This window comes from Salvelinus fontinalis, chromosome 4 (assembly GCF_029448725.1).
Source record: "Salvelinus fontinalis isolate EN_2023a chromosome 4, ASM2944872v1, whole genome shotgun sequence".
NCBI lineage: Eukaryota > Metazoa > Chordata > Actinopteri > Salmoniformes > Salmonidae > Salvelinus > Salvelinus fontinalis.
Genome location: NC_074668.1, coordinates 8,696,109 through 8,717,606, shown reverse-complemented (window position 1 = coordinate 8,717,606; position 21,498 = coordinate 8,696,109). Strand labels below are relative to the sequence as shown.

The 21,498-nt window shown below is 41.4% G+C and overlaps 1 protein-coding gene across 1 annotated transcript; it reads left to right on the top strand.

The window, feature by feature from the left end:
* Window positions 1-11,962: 11,962 nt before the first annotated feature.
* LOC129853039 (zinc finger protein 771-like) lies at window positions 11,963-13,874 on the top strand. Its single transcript, XM_055918683.1, has 2 exons — window positions 11,963-12,293; window positions 12,539-13,874. The coding sequence occupies exons 1-2, from the start codon at window positions 12,098-12,100 to the stop codon at window positions 13,846-13,848; spliced, it is 1,506 nt and encodes a 501-aa protein (XP_055774658.1). The 5' UTR covers window positions 11,963-12,097; the 3' UTR covers window positions 13,849-13,874.
* The last annotated feature ends 7,624 nt before the right edge of the window (window positions 13,875-21,498 follow it).

The following is a 21,498-nucleotide window of genomic DNA, read 5'->3' as shown; positions in this document are numbered from 1 at the left end:
ATCGACATCCATGTGCTTTGAGAGAAATGTCTGAGCTTTACATTTCTCTCAAGTGTTTCTCGCGGGTTCAACAAGAAAACAGTAACTGATTCGATCATTTGATGCTTAAAACGAAGTGCTGCGCATAGCAAATATATGAAAAGCCTATGTATCAACTTTCAGTGAATGCTTATAGGTGTGCCAATGAATTGGACATCGCGAAATGCGTCAGTTGTAAAAACATTGCGCCTATGTAATGCAACCCTTGCTGGTAATACATCGCAAATCAGCATTACAACTGAACTAAACGTTTGGAAATGACAAGTGCACTTTCTCATTCATAGACTAAAAATGCATCTCAAGTGCGCCGTTCAGCTCACATCTACAGGCTGGGGCCATTTAAGGACGTCTTCTACTGCGGATCGCGAAACTATCCTAATGATTATAATTACACTTCCTCAATCCAGATATTATGGCGACACTATACCGAGGATGCTTTGGTGTGGTTTAGAAACTTGGGAGCCAAACTGGAGTTATCAGTGTTTCCTGTTATCACCTAGACATGTTGAAATATCTTCACGCCTAGATAAAAAAAACGTCCAGGCTTCAGTCATAACTATACTTACAAGCCCATAATAAATAAGTATTTTTTTTATTTTTTAATTACCTATTACAGAAGGCGGTTAGATTTTTTTTAAACGAATCGTTGGCATTAATAATAATAATGGGCATTCTGTGGTAATAATTACATAACTAATGTTCTCTAGTAATACTAGTCCTGCACGAATAGGGTTTTCACTGCTTTATCAGACCAAATTTCATAGATCATTTTCGTTAAGTGCAAGTGACTTTTTGCATTTTTCAGACCTTCAGCTTCGTTTACACATGCAGTCCAATGTCATGTTTACTTGCTATCGGAAACTCGGAACCTCCAAAAAAAGTTATTTGATTAGAGCTTCATACTGGCTGATTCTGATACTTTCCAAGTGGTAAACTCGGGATCATCTTTATAAAACGAGATAGCAAGTCGAAATGTCAGAGTTTCATAGTTCCCGACTAGCATTTGAACGCGGCACAATTCTGTTTATTTGCTACTAATTGGTCTTTTGACTATAATTGGGCAAAATATCAGAATTACGCTTCCTGTGTACACAAACTAAAGGCCTCACTTGCTTGTCAGAGCTTTCTATTTCCTAGTTGTGATGTCGGAAATACAACTTTTTTTCATTTGTTGGGCTCCGGAGTGGTGCAGTGGTCTAAGGCTCTGCATCTCAGTGCAAGAGGCATCACTGCAGTCCTTGGTTCAAATCCAGACTGCATCACATCCAGTCGTGATTGGGAGTTGCATAGGGCGGAGCACAATTGTCCCAGCGTCATCCGGGTTTGGCCAGGGTAAGCCGTCATGGTAAATCAGAATTTGTTCTTAACTGACTTGCCTAGTTAAATGTTATTTTTGGGCAGAACAATTGTTCAACCAATAAGATTTTAGCTAGCTTGATAAGCTAACATTTTTTTAATTGAATAACAAAGAAACAAAAAATACCTTTATTTAAACTAGGCAAGTCAGTTGAGAAATCATGTGACTAAACTGAATAAAATGAAGAAGAAACTACAGTACACTATGAAACAAAGATAAATTACATAAAGAATGATAGTAAAAAGCTTTGGAGCCCCTTAAATTAAATTGTGAAAAAAGGCAAACTCAGCTCCATCTTTCATTGAATCAGATGGCTCATTCATCACAAAACCGACTGATATTGCCAACTACTTTAATGATTTTTTCATTGCCAAGATTAGCAAATTTAGGCATGACATGCCAGCAAATAATGCTGACACTACACATCCAAGTAAATCTGACCAAATTATGAAAGACAAGCATTGTAAATTTGAATTCTGTGAAAAGTGAGTATGGAAGAGGTGAAAAAAGTATTGTTGTATATCAACAATGACATGCCACCGGGGTCTGACAACTTGGATGGAAAGTTACTGAGGATAATATCGGATGATATTGACACTCCTATTTGCCATATTTTCAAATTAAGCCTACTAGAAAGTGTGCGGCCCCAGGCCTGGAGGGAAGCAAAAGTGATTCCGCTACCAAAGAATAGTAAAGCCCCCTTTACTGGCTCAAATAGCCGACCAACCAGCCTGTTACCAATCCTAACATTTTATTTTACCAGATACAATGCTATTTTACAGTAAACAAAAAAGCTTACAATGTATTCTATAATTTCTACCGTTCTGTGAGCCAGCTATGATTTTCCCTGTTGCCTTGGCAGCAGCTAATGGGGACCTCTAATAAATAAATGCAAATATAAATGTGGTACAAATATTGCACTACAGGAAAATATATTGATTGTGGGTCTATAAATCCAAGGTTCAGTCTACTCATTAGAGTCCATAGTATCCAGTTTTGAACAAATATTTAGGTCCCTCAAACTCAACTCTGCATCTCGAAGACAGTTCCACTGCATTTTTTAATTGTTCCCCTCTAATTTAGACCTGGGACACCAGGTGAGTGCAATAAATTACCGGTTAGAACAGAAAATCAGCATGCTCTGGACCTCGTACGGTAAGAGTTGAATACCCCCTGATCTAGATCATAGACCCAGGTACACAAAAAAAACATGGGACAGGACTCTTATTCTGAAGGATTCCAAAAATCTGTGACTCGGAAGTCTCTAATTATTTTTGATGGCTTTGCAGCAATAGTGCCAATCTGACCTCCATTATGCCAGCAAGACCGAGCAAGAATAGAGCTCGCCAGTTTGTAGACCTAAAACCTGGAAATGAGTTACCTATGGTTCGTTCAGCCATTCCTATGTGGAAAATTCATGGGGAACGAATAGGGTTTGGGATAAATGCCAAAAATAAGGTCTGAAGTTAACACAGGCTTAGGAGATCTGATACATTCTACTCAGGAGCACCTCTAACTTCCAAATCCATGGATAGAGTATAACATTTAAAGCAACATGTATTTTATCTTCACAATGTGCTTATAATATTTACAAAAAGATAAAACTACCTGTTGTGATATCACGACAACAATGACATTGACAATTAAGCTTCCACCCATTCTGAAGCTGCAGTGACAGCATATATTCCATGAATGAATTGTAGGCATACTGTATCCCATTTGAACATATGGTAGAGCACATTGAGAAATGGTTGGAGCTTAAGGAAATGAATGTAAAGAACATAATATTCAACAGACCCTATTGATCTAGCACTAGAATCTATATATGGTGTTATATCATGGGGAACTGTGGTCTAAATACCCAGCAACCCTTTCTACTCCACCCATTCCATTGGTCCCAATGGAACACCACTGTATTGTAGGCCTTTAAAATGTCATATTGGTTTATAGAGAAAAACATATATTCTATGTGCCGATGTAACAGTGGGGTTAGAATTACTCAGTAGGGTCTGTAGAATCTATATATCTAATCAAATTTTTTTTTGTCACATGCGCCGAATACAATAGGTGTAGGACCTTACCGTAAAATGCTTACTTACAAGCCCTTAACCAACAATGCAGTTCAAGAAATTGAGTTAAGAATGTGGGTCAATATGCGGGGTCAATAGAGTCAATATGCGGGGGTCAATAGAGTCAATATGCGGGGTCAATAGAGTCAATATGCGGGGTCAATAGAGTTAATATGTGGGGTCAATAGAGTCAATATGTGGGGTCAATAGAGTCAATATGTGGGGTCAATAGAGTCAATATGCGGGGTCAATAGAGTCAATATGTGGGGGTCAATAGAGTCAATATGTAGGGGTCAATAGAGTCAATATGTGGGGGTCAATAGAGTCAATATGTAGGGGTCAATAGAGTCAATATGTATTTTTATTTTTTATTTTTTTAATTTAACCTTTATTTAGCCAGGTAGGCAAATTGAGAACACGTTCTCATTTACAATTGCGACCTGGCCAAGATAAAGCAAAGCAGTTCGACACATACAACAACACATAGTTACACATGGAGTAAAACAAACATATAGTCAATAATACAGTGAGAAAAAAAAAAAAATAAGTCTATATACAATGTGAGCAAGTGAGGTGAGATAAGGGAGGTGAAGGCAAACAGATATATGTATAGATAAATAAAAATATAAAAAGGCCATGGAGGCGAAGTGAGTACAACACAGCAAGTAAAATAAAAACAAAAAAAAACACTGGAATGGTTGGTTTGCAGTGGAAGAAAGTGCAAAGTAGAGACAGAAATAATGGGGTGCAAAGGTTGCAAAATAATTTAATAAATAAATACAGTAGGTAAAGAGGTAGTTGTTTGGGCTAAATTGTAGATGGGTTATGTACAGGTGCAGTAATCTATGAGCTGCTCTGACAGCTGGTGCTTAAAGCTAGTGAGGGAGATAGGTGTTTCCAGTTTCAGAGATTTTTGTAGTTCGTTCCAGTCATTGGCAGCAGAGAACTGGAAGGAGAGGCGTCCAAAGGAAGAATTGGTTTTGGGGGTGACTAGAGAGATATACCTGCTGGAGCGCGTGCTACAGGTAGGTGCTGCTATGGTGACCAGCGAGCTGAGATAAGGGGGGACTTTACCTAGCAGGGTCTTGTAGATGACCTGGAACCAGTGGGTTTGGCGACGAGTATGAAGCGAGGGCCAGCCAACGAGAGTGTACAGGTCGCAGTGGTGGGTAGTATATGGGGCTTTGGTGACAAAACGGATGGCACTGTGATAGACTGCATCCAATTTATTGAGTAGGGTTTTGGAGGCTATTTTGTAAATGACATCACCGAAGTCGAGGATTGGTAGGATGGTCAGTTTTACAAGGGTATGTTTGGCAGCATGAGTAAAGGATGCTTTGTTGCGGAATAGGAAGCCAATTCTAGATTTGACTTTGGATTGGAGATGTTTGATGTGGGTCTGGAAGGAGAGTTTACAGTCTAACCAGACACCTAGGTATTTGTAGTTGTCCACATATTCTAAGTCAGAGCCGTCCAAAGTAGTGATGTTGGACAGGCGGGCAGGAGCAGGCAGCGATCGGTTGAAGAGCATGCATTTTTTTACTTGTATTTAAGAGCAGTTGGAGGCCACGGAAGGAGAGTTGTATGGCATTGAAGCTCGCCTGGAGGGTTGTTAACACAGTGTCAAAAGAAGGGCCAGAAGTATACAGAATAGTGTCGTCTGCGTAGAGGTGGATCAGAGAATCACCAGCAGCAAGAGCGACATCATTGATGTAAACAGAGAAGAGAGTCGGTCCAAGAATTGAACCCTGTGGCACCCCCATAGAGACTGCCAGAGGCCCGGACAACAGACCCTCCGATTTGACACACTGAACTCTATCAGAGAAGTAGTTGGTGAACCAGGCGAGGCAATCATTAGAGAAACCAAGGCTGTCGAGTCTGCCAATGAGGATGTGGTGATTGACAGAGTCAAAAGCCTTGGCCAGGTCAATGAATACGGCTGCACAGTATTGTTTCCTATCGATGGCGGTTACGATATCGTTTATGACCTTGAGCGTGGCTGAGGTGCACCCATGACCAGCTCTGAAACCAGATTGCATAGCGGAGAAGGTGTGGTGTGATTCGAAATGGTCGGTAATCTGTTTGTTGACTTGGCTTTCGAAGACCTTAGAAAGGCAGGGTAGGATAGATATAGGTCTGTAGCAGTTAGGGTCAAGGGTGTCCCCCCCTTTGAAGAGGGGGATAACCGCAGCTGCTTTCCAATCTTTGGGGATCTCAGACGAATGTAGGGGTCAATAGAGTCAATATGTGGGGTCAATAGAGTCAATATGTGGGGTCAATAGAGTCAATATGCGGGGGTCAATAGAGTCAATGTGTGGGGTCAATAGAGTCAATATGCGGGGTCAATAGAGTCAATATGTGGGGTCAATAGAGTCAATATGCGGGGTCAATAGAGTCAATATGTAGGGGTCAATAGAGTCAATATGTAGGGGTCAATAGTCAATATGTAGGGTTCAATAGAGTCAATATGCGGGGTCAATAGAGTCAATATGCGGGGTCAATAGAGTCAATATGCTGGGTCAATAGAGTTAATATGTGGGAGTCAATATGCGGGGTCAATAGAGTCAATATGTGGGGTCAATAGAGTCAATATGTGGGGGTCAATAGAGTCAATATGCGGCGTCAATAGAGTCAATATGCGGGGGTCAATAGAGTCAATATGTGGGGTCAATAGAGTCAATATGCGGGAGTCAATATGCGGGGTCAATAGAGTCAATATGTAGGGGTCAATAGAGTCAATATGCGGGAGTCAATATGCGGGGTCAATAGAGTCAATATGTAGGGGTCAATAGAGTCAATATGCAGGGGTCAATAGTCAATATGTAGGAGTCAATAGAGTCAATATGTAGGGGTCAATAGAGTCAATATGTGGGGGTACAGGTTAGTCGAGGTAATTGGTACATGTAGGTAGGGGTAAAATGACTATGCATAGATAATAAACAGCGAGTAGCTGCAGTTTAAAAACAAAAAAAACGTGTGTGTGTGTGTGTGGGGGGGGGGGGGGTCAATGTAAATAGTCTGGTGGCCATTTGATTAATTGTTCAGCAGTCTTATAGCTTGGGGGAAGAAGTACACTTTCTCATCCACCCACTCCATTCACTGCAATGCAATACACCGTAGGCCTATGAATTACATATTGGCTTGCTCACACGCTCTATATAGGTAATGTATATTATAATTTTGTATTCATACTATGATTCTCCCATTCCATGGAATGTTCACCGTCCTCATATGACGACATGTCTGCTAAAATGTTTTATCTGGTTCTTCAATGATTGACAAAACAGACAAGGTTGACTGATTCTATACAAGTAAAGGCCAACAAAATCCAACTCCTTACATGGAATGTGCACGGGCTCCATGATGGCAAAAAAAAAGAGCACAAGTTTCTTGAACACTTCAAGAGATCGTCAGCAGATGTGGCTTTCCTGCAAAAATTACATTTCAAAAAAGGAGAAATTAAATATTTAAAGAGAAGCTGGGTTGGTGAGGCCTATGCTGCCACTTACTGTAACTGCAGCGGTGTAGGCACCCTGATGAATAAGAATACACGTTTCCCTTAATATCGCAGCACACAGACCAAGAAGGACATTTTCCAATGTTGAACTGTAACTTACATGGTAAAAAATACACATTGATAATACCAATTACCCCACCAACGACATTCTGGGCCATAACAGACAAAAAGAAAGCTTTATAGCCTCCCAGACTTGGAATTGTATCGACTCGCCCACCCAAGGCTTTTACTTGAGACATTGTTTAATGCACTAAAGACGAACAATGGGTAATTATTGATGATGTACATGCTCACCCCCAAAAATCTTTTCACATGTTTATTTGAAAGGATAAAGCTAAGAACATAGTTAAGAACACTATAACAATATGGAATAAAATGAAACGGATTCAACAAGAACCAATATCACTCCCTAAAACACAACCCTATGGAACAATCCTTTGAATGCACTTCAGAATGCACCAATAAATTCGCCCACATGGAAAACTAAAGGCATAGAAACCGTAAATGAATTGTTAATAGGAAATAGATTATTTTTGACAGAATGACAGAATTAAAAAGCAATTTTTGACAAACCAATGCAGGTATTTTCAAATACATGCAACTAAAAATGTTCATATCACGAAATCTTGATTTAAAATATTTTGGACACCAGAGCAATCTTGAGGAAATCCTATTTGAGTCATAAAAGGATATTCATATGATTGTTAAGATACACAAAACCTTGCCTATCTAACTGACAATCTCTTAGAAAAAATATAAACTATTGGAACCAAGACTTAAAAATAACTGATATTCGCACACAGGGTCGCAACTTTCACTGGGTGCGGGTTGGACATGACCCCCTCACATTCTGAAATTGCATTTTTGTCCCCCACAATTTTATAATTGCACTGTGATACAAAACGCGTCGCCTATGAGCTTTAGGACCATGTGGACGCCTCAGAGCAGTTGGGTAGGCTGTTTTCCAGTTTCAGCTGGCTGGATTAAGGACTGCAACTACACGGACACCACCGAGCACGCAGACAGGCTGTGTGAAGGCAAAGCTTCTGAAAGGCTGGAGTTTAGGACCAGCACAGCAGATGTTAACAGAGGCAGCTGCTGTCTGTGTTGCGCATTTACTCTGAGTTGTAAAAGCAAGCAGAGCAGAAACTGGCTACTCTTTAGTTGACTGATCTAGCTGGCAAGGTAACTGCTGTTTGACAGAAGAAGAAAACAATATTCACAGTGCTGAGCTCGTAGGGTAACTGACATGTTACGTTAGTTAATGTTTCATCCCCTCAACTGAAGTGAATTAACTACTAGCAGCTAGTTAGCTAGCTAGTAGCTACCACACCCAGTTCAGCTCTAGCTAGCTATCTGTCAGGTAGTAGTATCAAACAGATTTTGTGTATATGAAAATGTTTTGTAGCCTTTGTTTTGTCCCATTCAAACAGAAGTACATTTGATGATGTACCACTGTACCATTAGCAAGAGCTAGCCAAAAGTTGGTTTAAGTTAGCTATCTAGCTAGCGCACCAATGTTTGCAACTATTTTAAGGCAGTCTGACAAACCTCCAAAGTTGATTTCCAAACTGTATCAAACCAATATCTGAAGAAGACCTGGGAGATGATGAAGAATGGATACAGATATGTTAGAATGTCCAGTCATGTTCACATAATCTCACACATAAATTACTGCAGTTTAAGACCACCCATAGAATGTACTATATGCCAGTTAAACTGAATATCATGTAATTCTGCTGCTGGAGGTGTAAAACACAAAAGGGAACATATTGCCTACAGTATGTTATGCTCTTGTGAAGGCTGGCTGAATTCCAGCAAAGAGTATGTACTTTTATCTCAGCATGTCTACAGATTCTCCCTTCACCCTGTTTTTGTTTGCTTGGAAATGTCGACACTGGAGACTGTTATGAAGTTAAAAGAGCTCTACAGTACTATTAGGCTTATGCTATGAAATACAGTGTGTTCGGAAAGTATTCACACCCCTTCACTTTTTTCATGTTTCCATGTACTTTGTTGAAGCACCTTTAGCAGCGATTACAGCCTCGAGTCTTCTTAGGTATGACGCTACAAGCTTGGCACACCTGCATCTGGGGAGTTTCTCCCATTCTTCTCTGCAGATCCTCTCAAGCTCTATCAGTTTGGATGGTGGGCGTGGCTGCACAGCTATTTTCAGGTCTTTCCAGAGATGTTTGATCAGGTTCAAGTCCGGCCTTTGGGCTGGGCCACTCAAGGACCTTCAGAGACTTGTCCCGAAGCCCTCCTGCATTGTCTTGGCTATGTGCTTAGGGTTATTGTCCTGTTGGAAGGTAAACCTTTGCCCCAATCTGAGGTCCTGAGCGCTCTGGAGCAGGTTTTCATCAAGGATCTGTGCCACTCGGGAGCCCTCGAAATGTACAGCGACAGATTTCAAAAGATTCTTACAGTATTCACTCTGTACACCAAGTCAGAACCGTAGGATAAATAAAGGGGGCATTTAAGCAGACAATGAAAGCTCTTACAATATTAAATTGTTACATTTCTCTAAAACAGGCTAAAGGCTACATGTGCACCACCAAGCCAGAACTGTCGGCAAAAATAGGAGGGGAAACGGGACCAAACTATTATGGTGAGGCACATGGGCTCCGTACAGCTTACTGCACAACACAACACTTTGTATTACTTTCTTAGCTACAGTATAAATATCTCCCTGGCATATTACATTATTCATGAAGCAGCATACAATACATTTTTGGACTCACCTTGTTGTGCTATGATCACTTGAACAAGAAGGTGGCGCAGTGGTCCTTCGTGATCAAATTTTGTCATCAAACTTTGTCATCAAAGTCTGGCATTCTCTGGATTGATGATACTTTAAGACAACTGGGAACCCAGAAAAAAACGGTAGAATCATGATGATGTCAGTAATCTTCAGGTCAGAGCTCTAGAAAGAGGCCCGAGTTCCCGACTTGCAATTCCGAGTTGGATGACCGTTCAAAACGTATTTTCCCAGTCGAAGCAATTTTTTTTCAGAGTTCCCAGTTGTCTTGAACTCACTGAAATCAGATTTCCTAGTTTTGAGTTTCCAGTTGTTTTGAGCGTGGCAGAAGTCGTGCTGGATTGACACCATAGCCAATGTTGAATGTTTATTATTTTAAGCTTGGGAAAGAGACCCTTAAACCCAGACGTGGGACCAAACACCCACTCCACTGAACACCAATTCCTACCAAACCACTCATTGTTGAATTTGCGATTTCCAACTTGTTATGTAATGTTTATGTCCAATGGCCGATGAGCACCGATACGTTTTATTTGGTACGGCAACTGCACCAACCTCAACCGCAAGGCTCTCCAGAGGGTGGCGCGGTCTGCACAACACATCACCTAAACTACCTGCCCTCCATGACACCTACAACACTTGATGTCACAGAAAGCCAAAAAGATTAAGGACAACCACACGAGCCACTGCCTTTTCACCTCGCTATCATCCAGAAGGTGAGGTCAGTACAGGTGCATCAAAGCTGAGACCGAGAGATTGAAAAACAGCTTCCATCTCAAGGCCATCAGACTGCTAAACAGCAATCACTAACCCAGAAAGGCTGCTGCCTACATTGAGACCCAATCACTGGACACTTTAATAAATGGATCACGAGTCACTTTATACAATGCCACTTTCAATAATTCCACTTTAATGTTTACATATCTTACATTACTCATATCACATGTATATACCGTATTTTATACCTCTACTGCACCTTGTCTACGCCGCTCATCTATGTACATATTCTCATTCACCGCTTTAGATTTGTGTGTATTAGGTAGTTGTTGAGGAATTGTTAGATTACTTGTTAGATATTACTGCACTGTTGGAACTAGAAGCACAAGCATTTCGCTACACTCGCATTAACATCTGCTAACCATGTGTATGTGACTAATAAAATTTGATTTTCAAGCTCTACCCTTAGATTTGGTGATGACGTAGTGTCCCCACGCAACTCGAGAACATGACCAACCCTTACACTCCGTATTTCCACTGGCTGCCCCACCACCACAGAAAGCACGGAGCTTGGCTGAAACACCTGCATTTTGGAGCTGCCTTACTCAAGAAAGCAAAAAAGAGACCTTCTTTTGTATGCGGCTTTATTAACTAAATTGTTGTATATATATTTTTTTACATTCTTTGCAAACTGATATGTGACACGTATTAATGCCAAAATAACATGCAAAACAGGCATGTTTTTGTTTTTATAGCTAGCTAGAAAGGTGGAGCTCTGCTCTGGTTGGTCGCCACTGCCCTGTTGGCACAAGTTGGAGGGAGTTGGAATTTAACTAACAAATTAGTTTACGAAAAGGTACGCTTAATGCATTATAAACCGATCTATATAATTTATTATACAAGAGACAAAATTCACAAAATCTACAGCACAACGACAGAGTCATGTCTTCAGTACACTGGAAATTAATATGAATACGACCTTTAGATCGCGAAAACGTCTATCAAACATGTCAGATTTCAATACTGGTCGATGTCATAACGCGGGAGGTTGTCTTCTCTCGAACGAGACACTGGTCATATTTTTGCGATATTCCTACCTCTAGAAATGTGTAACTTAACAGAGGGTCTAACACATATATTTGTGCGTTGCATAGTTCCGTCGCGAATGTCAGACTCCACTCTTAGAGGCACATCGACCTGCAAATTGAACGTGATGAGATTGTAGACTCCTAAAAAGCTAGCCAACCAGCCCATAGAGAGAACATTGCATTATGGGTTTTGTTGTCGACTTCAGCTGCATTATATTTCAGCAACGATTTTCACATGTTGCTACCAACCTTACTATAACGACAAAAATAAACATTTGTTCACAAAAAAAATTGTTCTCACATATTAGTGTTATGTAACACTGTAAAGTGTAGGAATGAGTGGATTTTTCCTTTAATGTTTAGACAATTATTGTTCATATCATGAATAAATACAGGTTATTGATACTTCTTTACTATTCGAAATTCCGTTACCCGGAAGTGCTTTTTATGTGTTACTGAGGAGACGCTGATCCAATCTGGATTCATCAGTCTTCAAAACGGTATCGCCAGTATTTATAACTTCTTACCCCTTCAATACATTTCACCCTCAACATGTCTAAACTACAGCTGCTTAATGTGCTTCTCAAAGAAAAATTAACCTCAGTTCCGTTGGAGATATCCGTGGCAGTCCAAAAAACGATGGCAGAGTACCTAGAAGAAATCTCCCGTTTGAAACGGGCGAATGCACGTCTTCGAAAATTGCTGGATTTGGTTTTTAAACCAGAGATAAAGTTGCATAGATTAGCAGGTTTGTGTCTATTTGTCATTCATTATACATTGTAGCCTAATTGTCGTCATTTACATTTTAGATATATATCTTAAATGCCTCGTTATTCGCGTTATTCATGAATTTCATGAAGCAAAACATTTTGAAGCAAAACAGTGTGGTACTGGATACCGGAAGTAAAGCAGAAATGGAAGTCACTAGACCTATTTCTTGTCTCTTCAGTGTTTACGGTTTAATCAAATTTCATCCTTTCTCGTTCCCTCCAGTCCTCCAGCAGCTCAGTCTCACTGAAGAGGAGATTAACCCAGAGCAGCAGGAATGGAGCCCTGGTCTGGGTCCAGTGGAGTCTGACGCAGAAGAGTCTATATGGGACTCTTTCAACATCATAACTGAAGAGAACCAAACAGAATCTGATGGCGAGAGCTACGGTGAGTCCGAATCAACCAGTGATTATGAGCCCCCCTCTGAAGTAAATGCAGACAGTGACAACAGTGGAAGTCATAAAGGAAAAATGGATGGAGTGGAGAAGAGAATATCACTGTCAGGGTTAAAGCCTCTTAAATCAAAGCGAGGAAGAGGACGGCCAAGAAAAGAAACCAGTGAGTTGCCTGATCTGATATGTGACGTGTGCGGGAAATGCTTGGCGAATGAACGTAGTCTGAAAAGGCATCGGCAAAGCCGGCACAGTAAAGACAGACCATACATGTGCGACACATGTGGACACTGTTTTGCCATGAACTGCTCCCTGAGGAGGCACATGAAGATTCACATGGAGGAGAGACAACATGGCTGCACCGAATGTGGCAAGCGTTTTTTTCACAAGAAAAGCCTGAAAAATCACATGGATACTCATAAAGGGCTAGTTTTTAAATGTGATTTTTGTGGAAAATGTGTGATGACAAAAGCAAGTCTGAAACTACATCGGCGAATTCACACTGGGGAGAAATCGCATCCGTGCAAAGAATGTGACAAAGCCTTCTACCGTGAGTCAGACTTGATAAAGCACATGAGAACTCACACTGGGGAGAAACCATTTCGGTGCAAAGAATGTGGCAGATGCTTCGTTGAGAAGGGAACCCTGACAAAGCATATGATGACTCACACAGAGGAGAAACCACATCGCTGCAACAAATGTGGCAGATGCTTCGGTCTGAAAGGAAACCTGACCGTGCATATGAGGACTCATACAGGGGAGGGAGTTCAATGTCATCTATGTGGAACTCACTTGAAATTAGCATCAAGTCTGAAAAGACATCTACAAACTCACAGAAGGAATATTCACAATAACGCACACTCCCCTGGTTCCCACTCAAAGCGTACATCCTCTTCAAGACCCTGGTGTTTGCCTACGGAGCAGCAAGGGGAACTGCCCCTCCCTACCTTCAGGCTATGCTCAAACCCTACACCCCAATCCGAGCACTCCATTCTGCCACCTCTGGTCTCTTGGCCCCCCCATCCCTATGAGGGGCTGGCTCCCGCTCATACCAGTCAAAGCTCTTCTCTTCCCTGGCACCCAAATGGTGGAACAAGCTTCCCCCAAATGAAAATGACTGAAAACCAGGAGCCCCCTCACTAAGTATCTTGATTAAATCCCACAGCCCCCCCCCCCCTCTCAAAAAATAAAAACAATAACAAAAAAACATTTGCACGTGTCTTTTCTAGCACTGACCTTGCTGACTACTTTGAGGTCAAATGTACTTTACTAAGACTGATATGTGGTTGTCTCACCGAGCTGTCTTAAAGCTACAATCAGTAGTCGAAACAATAACAAAGCGTCACCCTACCACTGTTTTGGTAAACAACTGAGGGAAGGGCCTGGAGAAATGTAACCAGTCAGATTCATAGACCGAGCTATGGATGGAAGTTTTAACCATGTTTTGAGTCTATGCAGTGTTCATGTTTAAGTTGTTTACAAACATTGGAGTAAAACAAGCTTATATTTTGGGTTCTGAAGTAGTATGACAGTTGAACTTAGCTAATTTTTAATAATTTTTTTATTTAACCTTTTTAACTAGGCAAGTCAGTTAAGAAAAATTATTATTTTACAATGACGGCCAAACCCTCTATTAACCCGGACGATGCTGGGCCAATTGTGCGCCACTCTATGGGACTCCCGATCACGTCCGGTTGTGATACAGGCCGGGATCCAACCAGGGTCTGTACTGACGCCTCTAGCATTGAGATGCAGTGCCTTAGACCGCTGCGCCACTCGGGAGCCTTATAATGAGGCATTTATAGTTATATTCTTCAAGAATCAATGGGATGGGTATTTCTAAATAATTTATACATCCAAAAATGGATGTAGCAACTAAGGACTTTAGCTTTAAGTCGAATGCATTAACTGTAAGTCACTCTGGATAAGACTGTCTGCTAATGTTAATGTCTGAGAACACGTAACAATGCACTTTGTGTAAAATGTGTTTGTTCGAAGAAGAGACAACTATCAAGAGGACATACCCATCAGGTATCCCATCTTGGTTAAAAGAACAGCCTGCAATCTTGGAATCTGTTCAATGGTAATTTGAATTAATACAGCCTACCCATTGATTTTTGACAAATATATAACTTTAATGCACAACTGAAACTCAGAATATAATATTATATTACTGTGTTTACTAACAACAAGAATGTAAACAAACAATATCTTCAAAATGTTAAACTATCATGTGGATGTTAGGGCTGTCAGTCTTTGTATCTAGAGTGCTGTCTATGAAATGTAAGAGGGTTACATTTCCCTATCCCCATATTCATTGGAAAAATAATTGGTGGGGGCAATTATAGCATTGCAGACCTTTGGCATTCTAGTTGTCAATTTGTTGAGGTAATCTGAAGAGATTTCAAACCATGCTTCCTGAAGCACCTCCCACAAGTTGGATTGGCTTGATGGGCACTTACGTACCATACGGTCAAGCTGCTCCAACAACAGCTCAATAGGGTTGAGATCCGGTGACTGTGCTGGCCACTCCATTATAGATATAATACCAGCTGACTGCTTCTTTCTTAAATAGTTATTGCCTAGTTTGGAGCTGTGCTTTGGGTCATTGTCCTGTTGTAGGAGGACATTGGCTCCAATTAAGCACCGTCCACAGGGTATGGCATGGCGTTGCAAAATGGAGTGATAGCCTTCCTTCTTCAAGATCCCTTTTACCCTGCACAAATCTCCCACTTTACCAGCACCAAGTTGGCATCAAGCACTCCTCCAGCATCTTATCCTTTTTTCTGCATCTCACGAATGTTCTTTGTGATCCGAACACCTCAAACTTAGATTCGTCTGCCCATAACACTTTTTTCCAATCTTCCTCTGTTCAGTGTGTGTGTTCTTTTGCCCATCTTAATCTTTTATTTTTATTGGCCAGTATGAGATATTACTTTTTCTTTGCAACTTTGCCTAGAAGGCCAGCCTCCCGGAGTCGCCTCTTCACTGTTGACGTTGAGACTGGTGTTTTGCGGGTACAATTTAATGAAGCTGCCAGTTGAGGACTGGCAGCTTTTCTCAAAGCGTTTCTCAAACTAGATTCTAATGTACTTGTACTCTTGCTCAGTTGTGCACCAAGGCCTCCCACTCCTCTTTCTATTCTGGTTAGAGGCAGTTTGCACTGTTCTGTGAAGGGAGTAGTACACAGCGTTGTACAAGATCTTCAGTTTCTTGGCAATTTCTCGCATGGAATAGCCTTCATTTCTCAGAACAAGAATAGACTGACGAGTTTCAAAAGAAAGGTCTTTGTTTCTGGCCATTTTGAGCCTATAATGGAACCATTAAATGCTGATGCTCCAGATACTCAACTAGTCTAAAGAAGGCCAGTTTTGTTGCTTCTTTAATCAGAACAACAGTTTTTAGCTGTGCTAACATAATTGCAAAAGGGTTTTCCAATGATCAATTAGCCTTTTAAAATGATAAACTTGGATTAGCTAACACAACGTGACATTGGAACACAGGGGTGATAGTTGCTGAAAATGGGCCTCTGTATGCCTATGTAGATATTCCATTAAAAATCACCCGTTTCCAGCTACAATAGGCATTTACAACATTAACAATGTCTACGCTGTATTTCTGATCAATTTGTTATTTTAATGGACAAAAAATGAGATTTTCTTTCAAAAACAAGGACATTTCTTGAGAGCAAAACAATTCCCATCTCCCCAATTCGTTTAACGCGGAGCTTCTGCTCCTTCTGACCAGCAGAAACACAAACAATTATAACAGGACCACTTCTGGTTCCCTTCCGATTCCACAGCACCAGTGGTGAATTTAGCATGTAAATCTTGGTGGTGCAAAAGAAGCGTGGGATGCATGCCAGCAAAGCCACTATACAACACAACACTAAACAATACATTAATTGCACTATAACGGTGCAAAACTGTGCCCACAAACTGTTAGGGCCTACATAAAGCTGTCCCAACAGCAGAGTCCCAACATCTTATCGCTGCTACACCTGGCTATCAGCAGAGCCTTGTCTGGCAGCGAAACAGTTCATTCAGCCTCATTTACTGCCTTTAAAAAAAACATAGCTGATTTGACTGACTTGCTTAAACAAATGTGGTTTCTAATGACGATTGAGATGTACAAACTATGGCATAAGGGGACGACAAGCGGATAAGAGGCAATCCGTAATTTCGATTAAGAAATTAATGAGCGAGCTAGGACGGACGTAGACATAGCTATTTGTTTAGCACTTTTGAAATATAAAGCGACAGAATTCAGAACATGGGTCGTTCTTACAGTGTTCTAACCCTGTACACCAAGTCAGAACAGTAGGACAAATAAAGGGGGCATATAAGCAGACAATGAAAGCTCTTACAATATTTGATGATTACATTTCTCTAAAACAGGCTATAGTCTACATGTGCACCACCAAGTCAGAACAGCAGGTGAAATTAAGAGGGGTAAATAGACCAAATTATTAGGGTGAGGCACATGGGCTACTAACAGCTTACTACACACCCCTTAGTATTACTTTCTTAGCTACAGTATACATTTCTCCCTGGCAAATTACATAATTTATGCAGCAGCATACAATACATTTTTGATGTTACCTTGTCGTGCTCACTTGAACAGGAAGGTGGCGAGGCGGTTCTTTGTGGGCAAATTTTGTCACTAAAGTCTGTCCTTCTCTGGATTTAAGGTGCTTTCAAAACAACTGGGAACTCTGAGAAAAAGGTTGAATCGTGATGACGTCATTGCTTTTCAGGTCGTAGCTCTATAAAGAGGCCGGATTTACAATTCCGAGTTGGATGACTGTTCAAAATGTATTTTCCCAGTCGGAGCTCGTTTATTCCAGACTTCCCAGTTGTCTTGAACTTACTGATGTCAAGTTTTCGCAGTTTCGAATTAAGTTGTTTTGAGCGCGGCACAAATCATGCTTCATTGACAGCATGGCCAATGTTGAATTTTTATCATTTTAAACTTGGGAAAGAATTCCTTAATCCCAGATATGGGACCACACAGCCACTCCACTGAATAGCAGGCTAGTGATGGCTTTGCAATGATTGCAGTTAGCCACTGTTACTGATTCCTTCCAAACCACTCATTGTTGAATTTGCGATTTCCAACTTGTTGTGTAATGTTTATGTCCAATGGCCGATGAGCACATACATTTTATCTATAATTTCTCTTCATTATTTCTCTTCATATGACAAGGATTAAAAAGAATTTGCCAGTAGATTGTCCACTTGATTCATGATGACTGACTGCTAGCTAAGATTTTGAAAGTATGATGTTGACATGATCAGTCCAATCAAAGCTACTGTACATATAATGTGATTTGACATCATATTATCTGTGGCCTTTAACCTTTAGCCTTCTTGGATGGGCACTTCTAATGTAACTCTACGGCAGCACCCAAGGGGCTAGAATTTTATAGCTCTACCATTAGACTTGGCGGTGACGTAGTGTCCCCATGAGTGACAGAACACTGAGCCAATCTCTGTGCAACGCCTCATATTTTCTGCTGGCTTGCCCCACCACCACAGAAAGCACTGAGTGAGGCTGAAACACCTTCATTTTGGAGCTGCCTTACTTCAGAAAAGTGATCATGTTTTTATATGCAGCTTTATTAACTCAATGATATATATATACACTGCTCACAAAAATAAAGGGAACACTTAAACAACACAATGTAACTCCAAGTCAATCACACTTCTGTGAAATCAAACTGTCCACTTAGGAAGCAACACTGATTGACAATAAATGTCACATGCTGTTGTGCAAATGGAATATACAAAAGGTGGAAATTATAGGCAATTAGCAAGACACCCCCAATAAAGGAGTGGTTCTGCAGGTGGTGACCACAGACCACTTCTCAGTTCCTATGCTTCCTGGCTGATGTTTTGGTCAATTTTGAATGCTGGCGGTGCTTTCACTCTAGTGGTAGCATGAGACGGAGTCGACAACCCACACAAGTGGCTCAGGTAGTGCAGCTCATCCAGGATGGCACATCAATGCGAGCTGTGGCAAGAAGGTTTGCTGTGTCTGTCAGCGTAGTGTCCAGAGCATGGAGGCGCTACCAGGAGACAGGCCAGTACATCAGGAGACGTGGAGGCCGTAGGAGGGCAACAACCCAGCAGCAGGACCGCTACCTCCGCCTTTGTGCAAGGAGGAGCACTGCCAGAGCCCTGCAAAATGACCTCCAGCAGGCCACAAATGTGCATGTGTCTGCTCAAACGGTCAGAAACAAACTCCATGAGGGTGGTATGAGGGCCCGATGTCCACAGGTGGGGGTTGTGCTTACAGCCCAACACCGTGCAGGACGTTTGGCATTTGCCAGAGAACACCAAGATTGGCAAATTCGCAACTGGCGCCCTGTGCTCTTCACAGATGAAAGCAGGTTCACACGCACGTGACAGACGTGACAGAGTCTGGAGACGCCGTGGAGAACGTTCTGCTGCCTGCAACATCCTCCAGCATGACCGGTTTGGCGGTGGGTCAGTCATGGTGTGGGTTGGCATTTCTTTGGGGGGCCGAACAGCCCTCCATGTGCTCGCCAGAGGTAGCCTGACTGCCATTAGGTACCGAGATGAGATCCTCAGACCCCTTGTGAGACCATATGCTGGTGCGGTTGGCCCTGAGTTCCTCCTAATGCAAGACAATGCTAGACCTCATGTGGCTGGAGTGTCAGCAGTTCCTGCAAGAGGAAGGCATTGATGCTATGGACAGGCCCGTCCGTTTCCCAGAACTGAATCCAATTGAGCACATCTGGGACATCATGTCTCGCTCCATCCACCAACAGACTGTCCAGGAGTTGGTGGATGCTTTAGTCCAGGTCTGGGAGGAGATCCCTCAGGAGACCATCCGCCACCTCATCAGGAGCATGCCCAGGCGTTGTAGGGAGGTCATACAGGCACGTGGAGGCCACACACACTACTGAGCCTCATTTTGACTTGTTTTAAGGACATTACATCAAAGTTGGATCAGCCTGTAGTGTGGTTTACCACTTTAATTTTGAGTGTGACTCCAAATCCAGACCTCCATGGGTTGATAAATTTGATTTCCATTGATAATTTTTGTGTGATTTTGTTGTCAGCACATTCAACTATGTAAAGAAAAAGGTATTTAATAAGATTATTTCATTCATTCAGATCTAGGATGTGTTATTTTAGTGTTCCCTTTATTTTTTTGAGCAGTGTATATATATATACTACGTTGTTTGTTTACAAACTGATGTGACACATATTAATGCCAAAATAACATGCTAAACGGGCAACCCCCCCCAAAAAAGAAGAATATATATACAGTTTAAGTCAGAAGTTTACATACACCTTAGCCAAATACATTTAAACTCAGTTTTTTACAATTCCTGACATTTAATCATAGTAAAAATTCCCTGTCTTAGGTCAGTTGGAATCACCACTTTATTTTAAGAATGTGAAATGTCAGAATAATAGTAGAGAGAATTATTCATTTCAGCTTTTATTTCTTTCATCACATTCCCAGTGGGTCAGAAGTTTACATACACTCAATTAGTATTTGGTAGAATTGCCTTTAAATTGTTTAACTTGGGTCAAACGTTTCGGATAGTCTTCCACAAGCTTCCCACAATAAGTTGGGTGAATTTTGGCCCATTCCTCCTTACAGAGCTGGTGTAACTGAGTCAGGTTTGTAAGCCTCCTTGCTCACACACACTTTTTTGTTCTGCCCACACATTTTCTATGGGATTGAGGTCAGGTATTGTGATGGCCACTCCATACCTTGACTTTGTTGTCCTTAAGCCATTTTGCCACAACTTTGGAAGTATGCTTGGGGTCATTGTCCATTTGGAACACTGGAATTGTGATACAGTGAATTATAAATTAAATAATCTGTCTGTTTACAATTGTTGGAAAAATTACTTGTGTCATGCACAAAGTAGATGTCCTAACCGACTTGCGAAAACTACAGTTTGTTAACAAGAAATTTGTGGAGTGGTTGAAAAACGAGTTTTAATGACTCAAACCTAAGTGTATGTAAACTTCCGACTTCAACTGTACATACATTGTACATTCATACTTGTACTGTACATACATTCAAAACTGACGGATCGCCACTGCACAGCACCCAACTCTGTTTTCACCCATCCTGAAACCACAAAATGGATCTGCCAAAATGCAAGGGTCCACTTTTTCCTAAAACCTCATCCTACGGTCACAGGCTCGTCTTCATCCAGACCCTCAGTGCAAGCCTCGGGTTTCGAGAACTTCACCACACCTACCATCTCCGATACTTCGCCCTCATTCACTTTATTTCTCCTCTTGTCTTCGATCCGGCATACGGCTCACTCTGCTTACATTTTCAACCATTCTTCTTTAACAAACCATCTATTTTTTACGCCATTTTTAGCCGACTCAAGCTCACCATATTCCTCTCTCTCAGACCTCCTCTGCCTCTCTCCCCCCCAATTCCTCCTCCTTATTCCAAGTATACGTCTCCTTATTATGATAATACTGCACTTCTCCTGACAAACATCGTGTTCTTGTCCTCTCAAGGGACGCGATTTTACTGGCTGTCACAATCTCCGTACAATCAGCTCGAACCCCTCGAGATGTAGCGCTCAACTGTGCATCCCACTCGTAAAGCCATTGTGAATATTTTTCATCATTTTCGCCTTAATTACCGGTATTCATTTAGTGACCCGGCAGGGCTTAACTATGCCGCGTTCATGTACTATTCGGAACTACTTAACTTGGAAATGTCAGACTTGCTAACTGGTTGTAGTTATACACGTGCTGCGTTCAAATCAGCAAGTCGGACATT

Coding starts and splice junctions, on each gene's coding strand:
- LOC129853039 (XM_055918683.1), top strand. CDS start 12,098: ATGTCTAAACTACAGCTGCTTAATGTGCTTCTCAAAGAAAAATTAACC. Junction 12,294..12,538: donor AAAGTTGCATAGATTAGCAG/GTTTGTGTCTAT, acceptor CGTTCCCTCCAG/TCCTCCAGCAGCTCAGTCTC.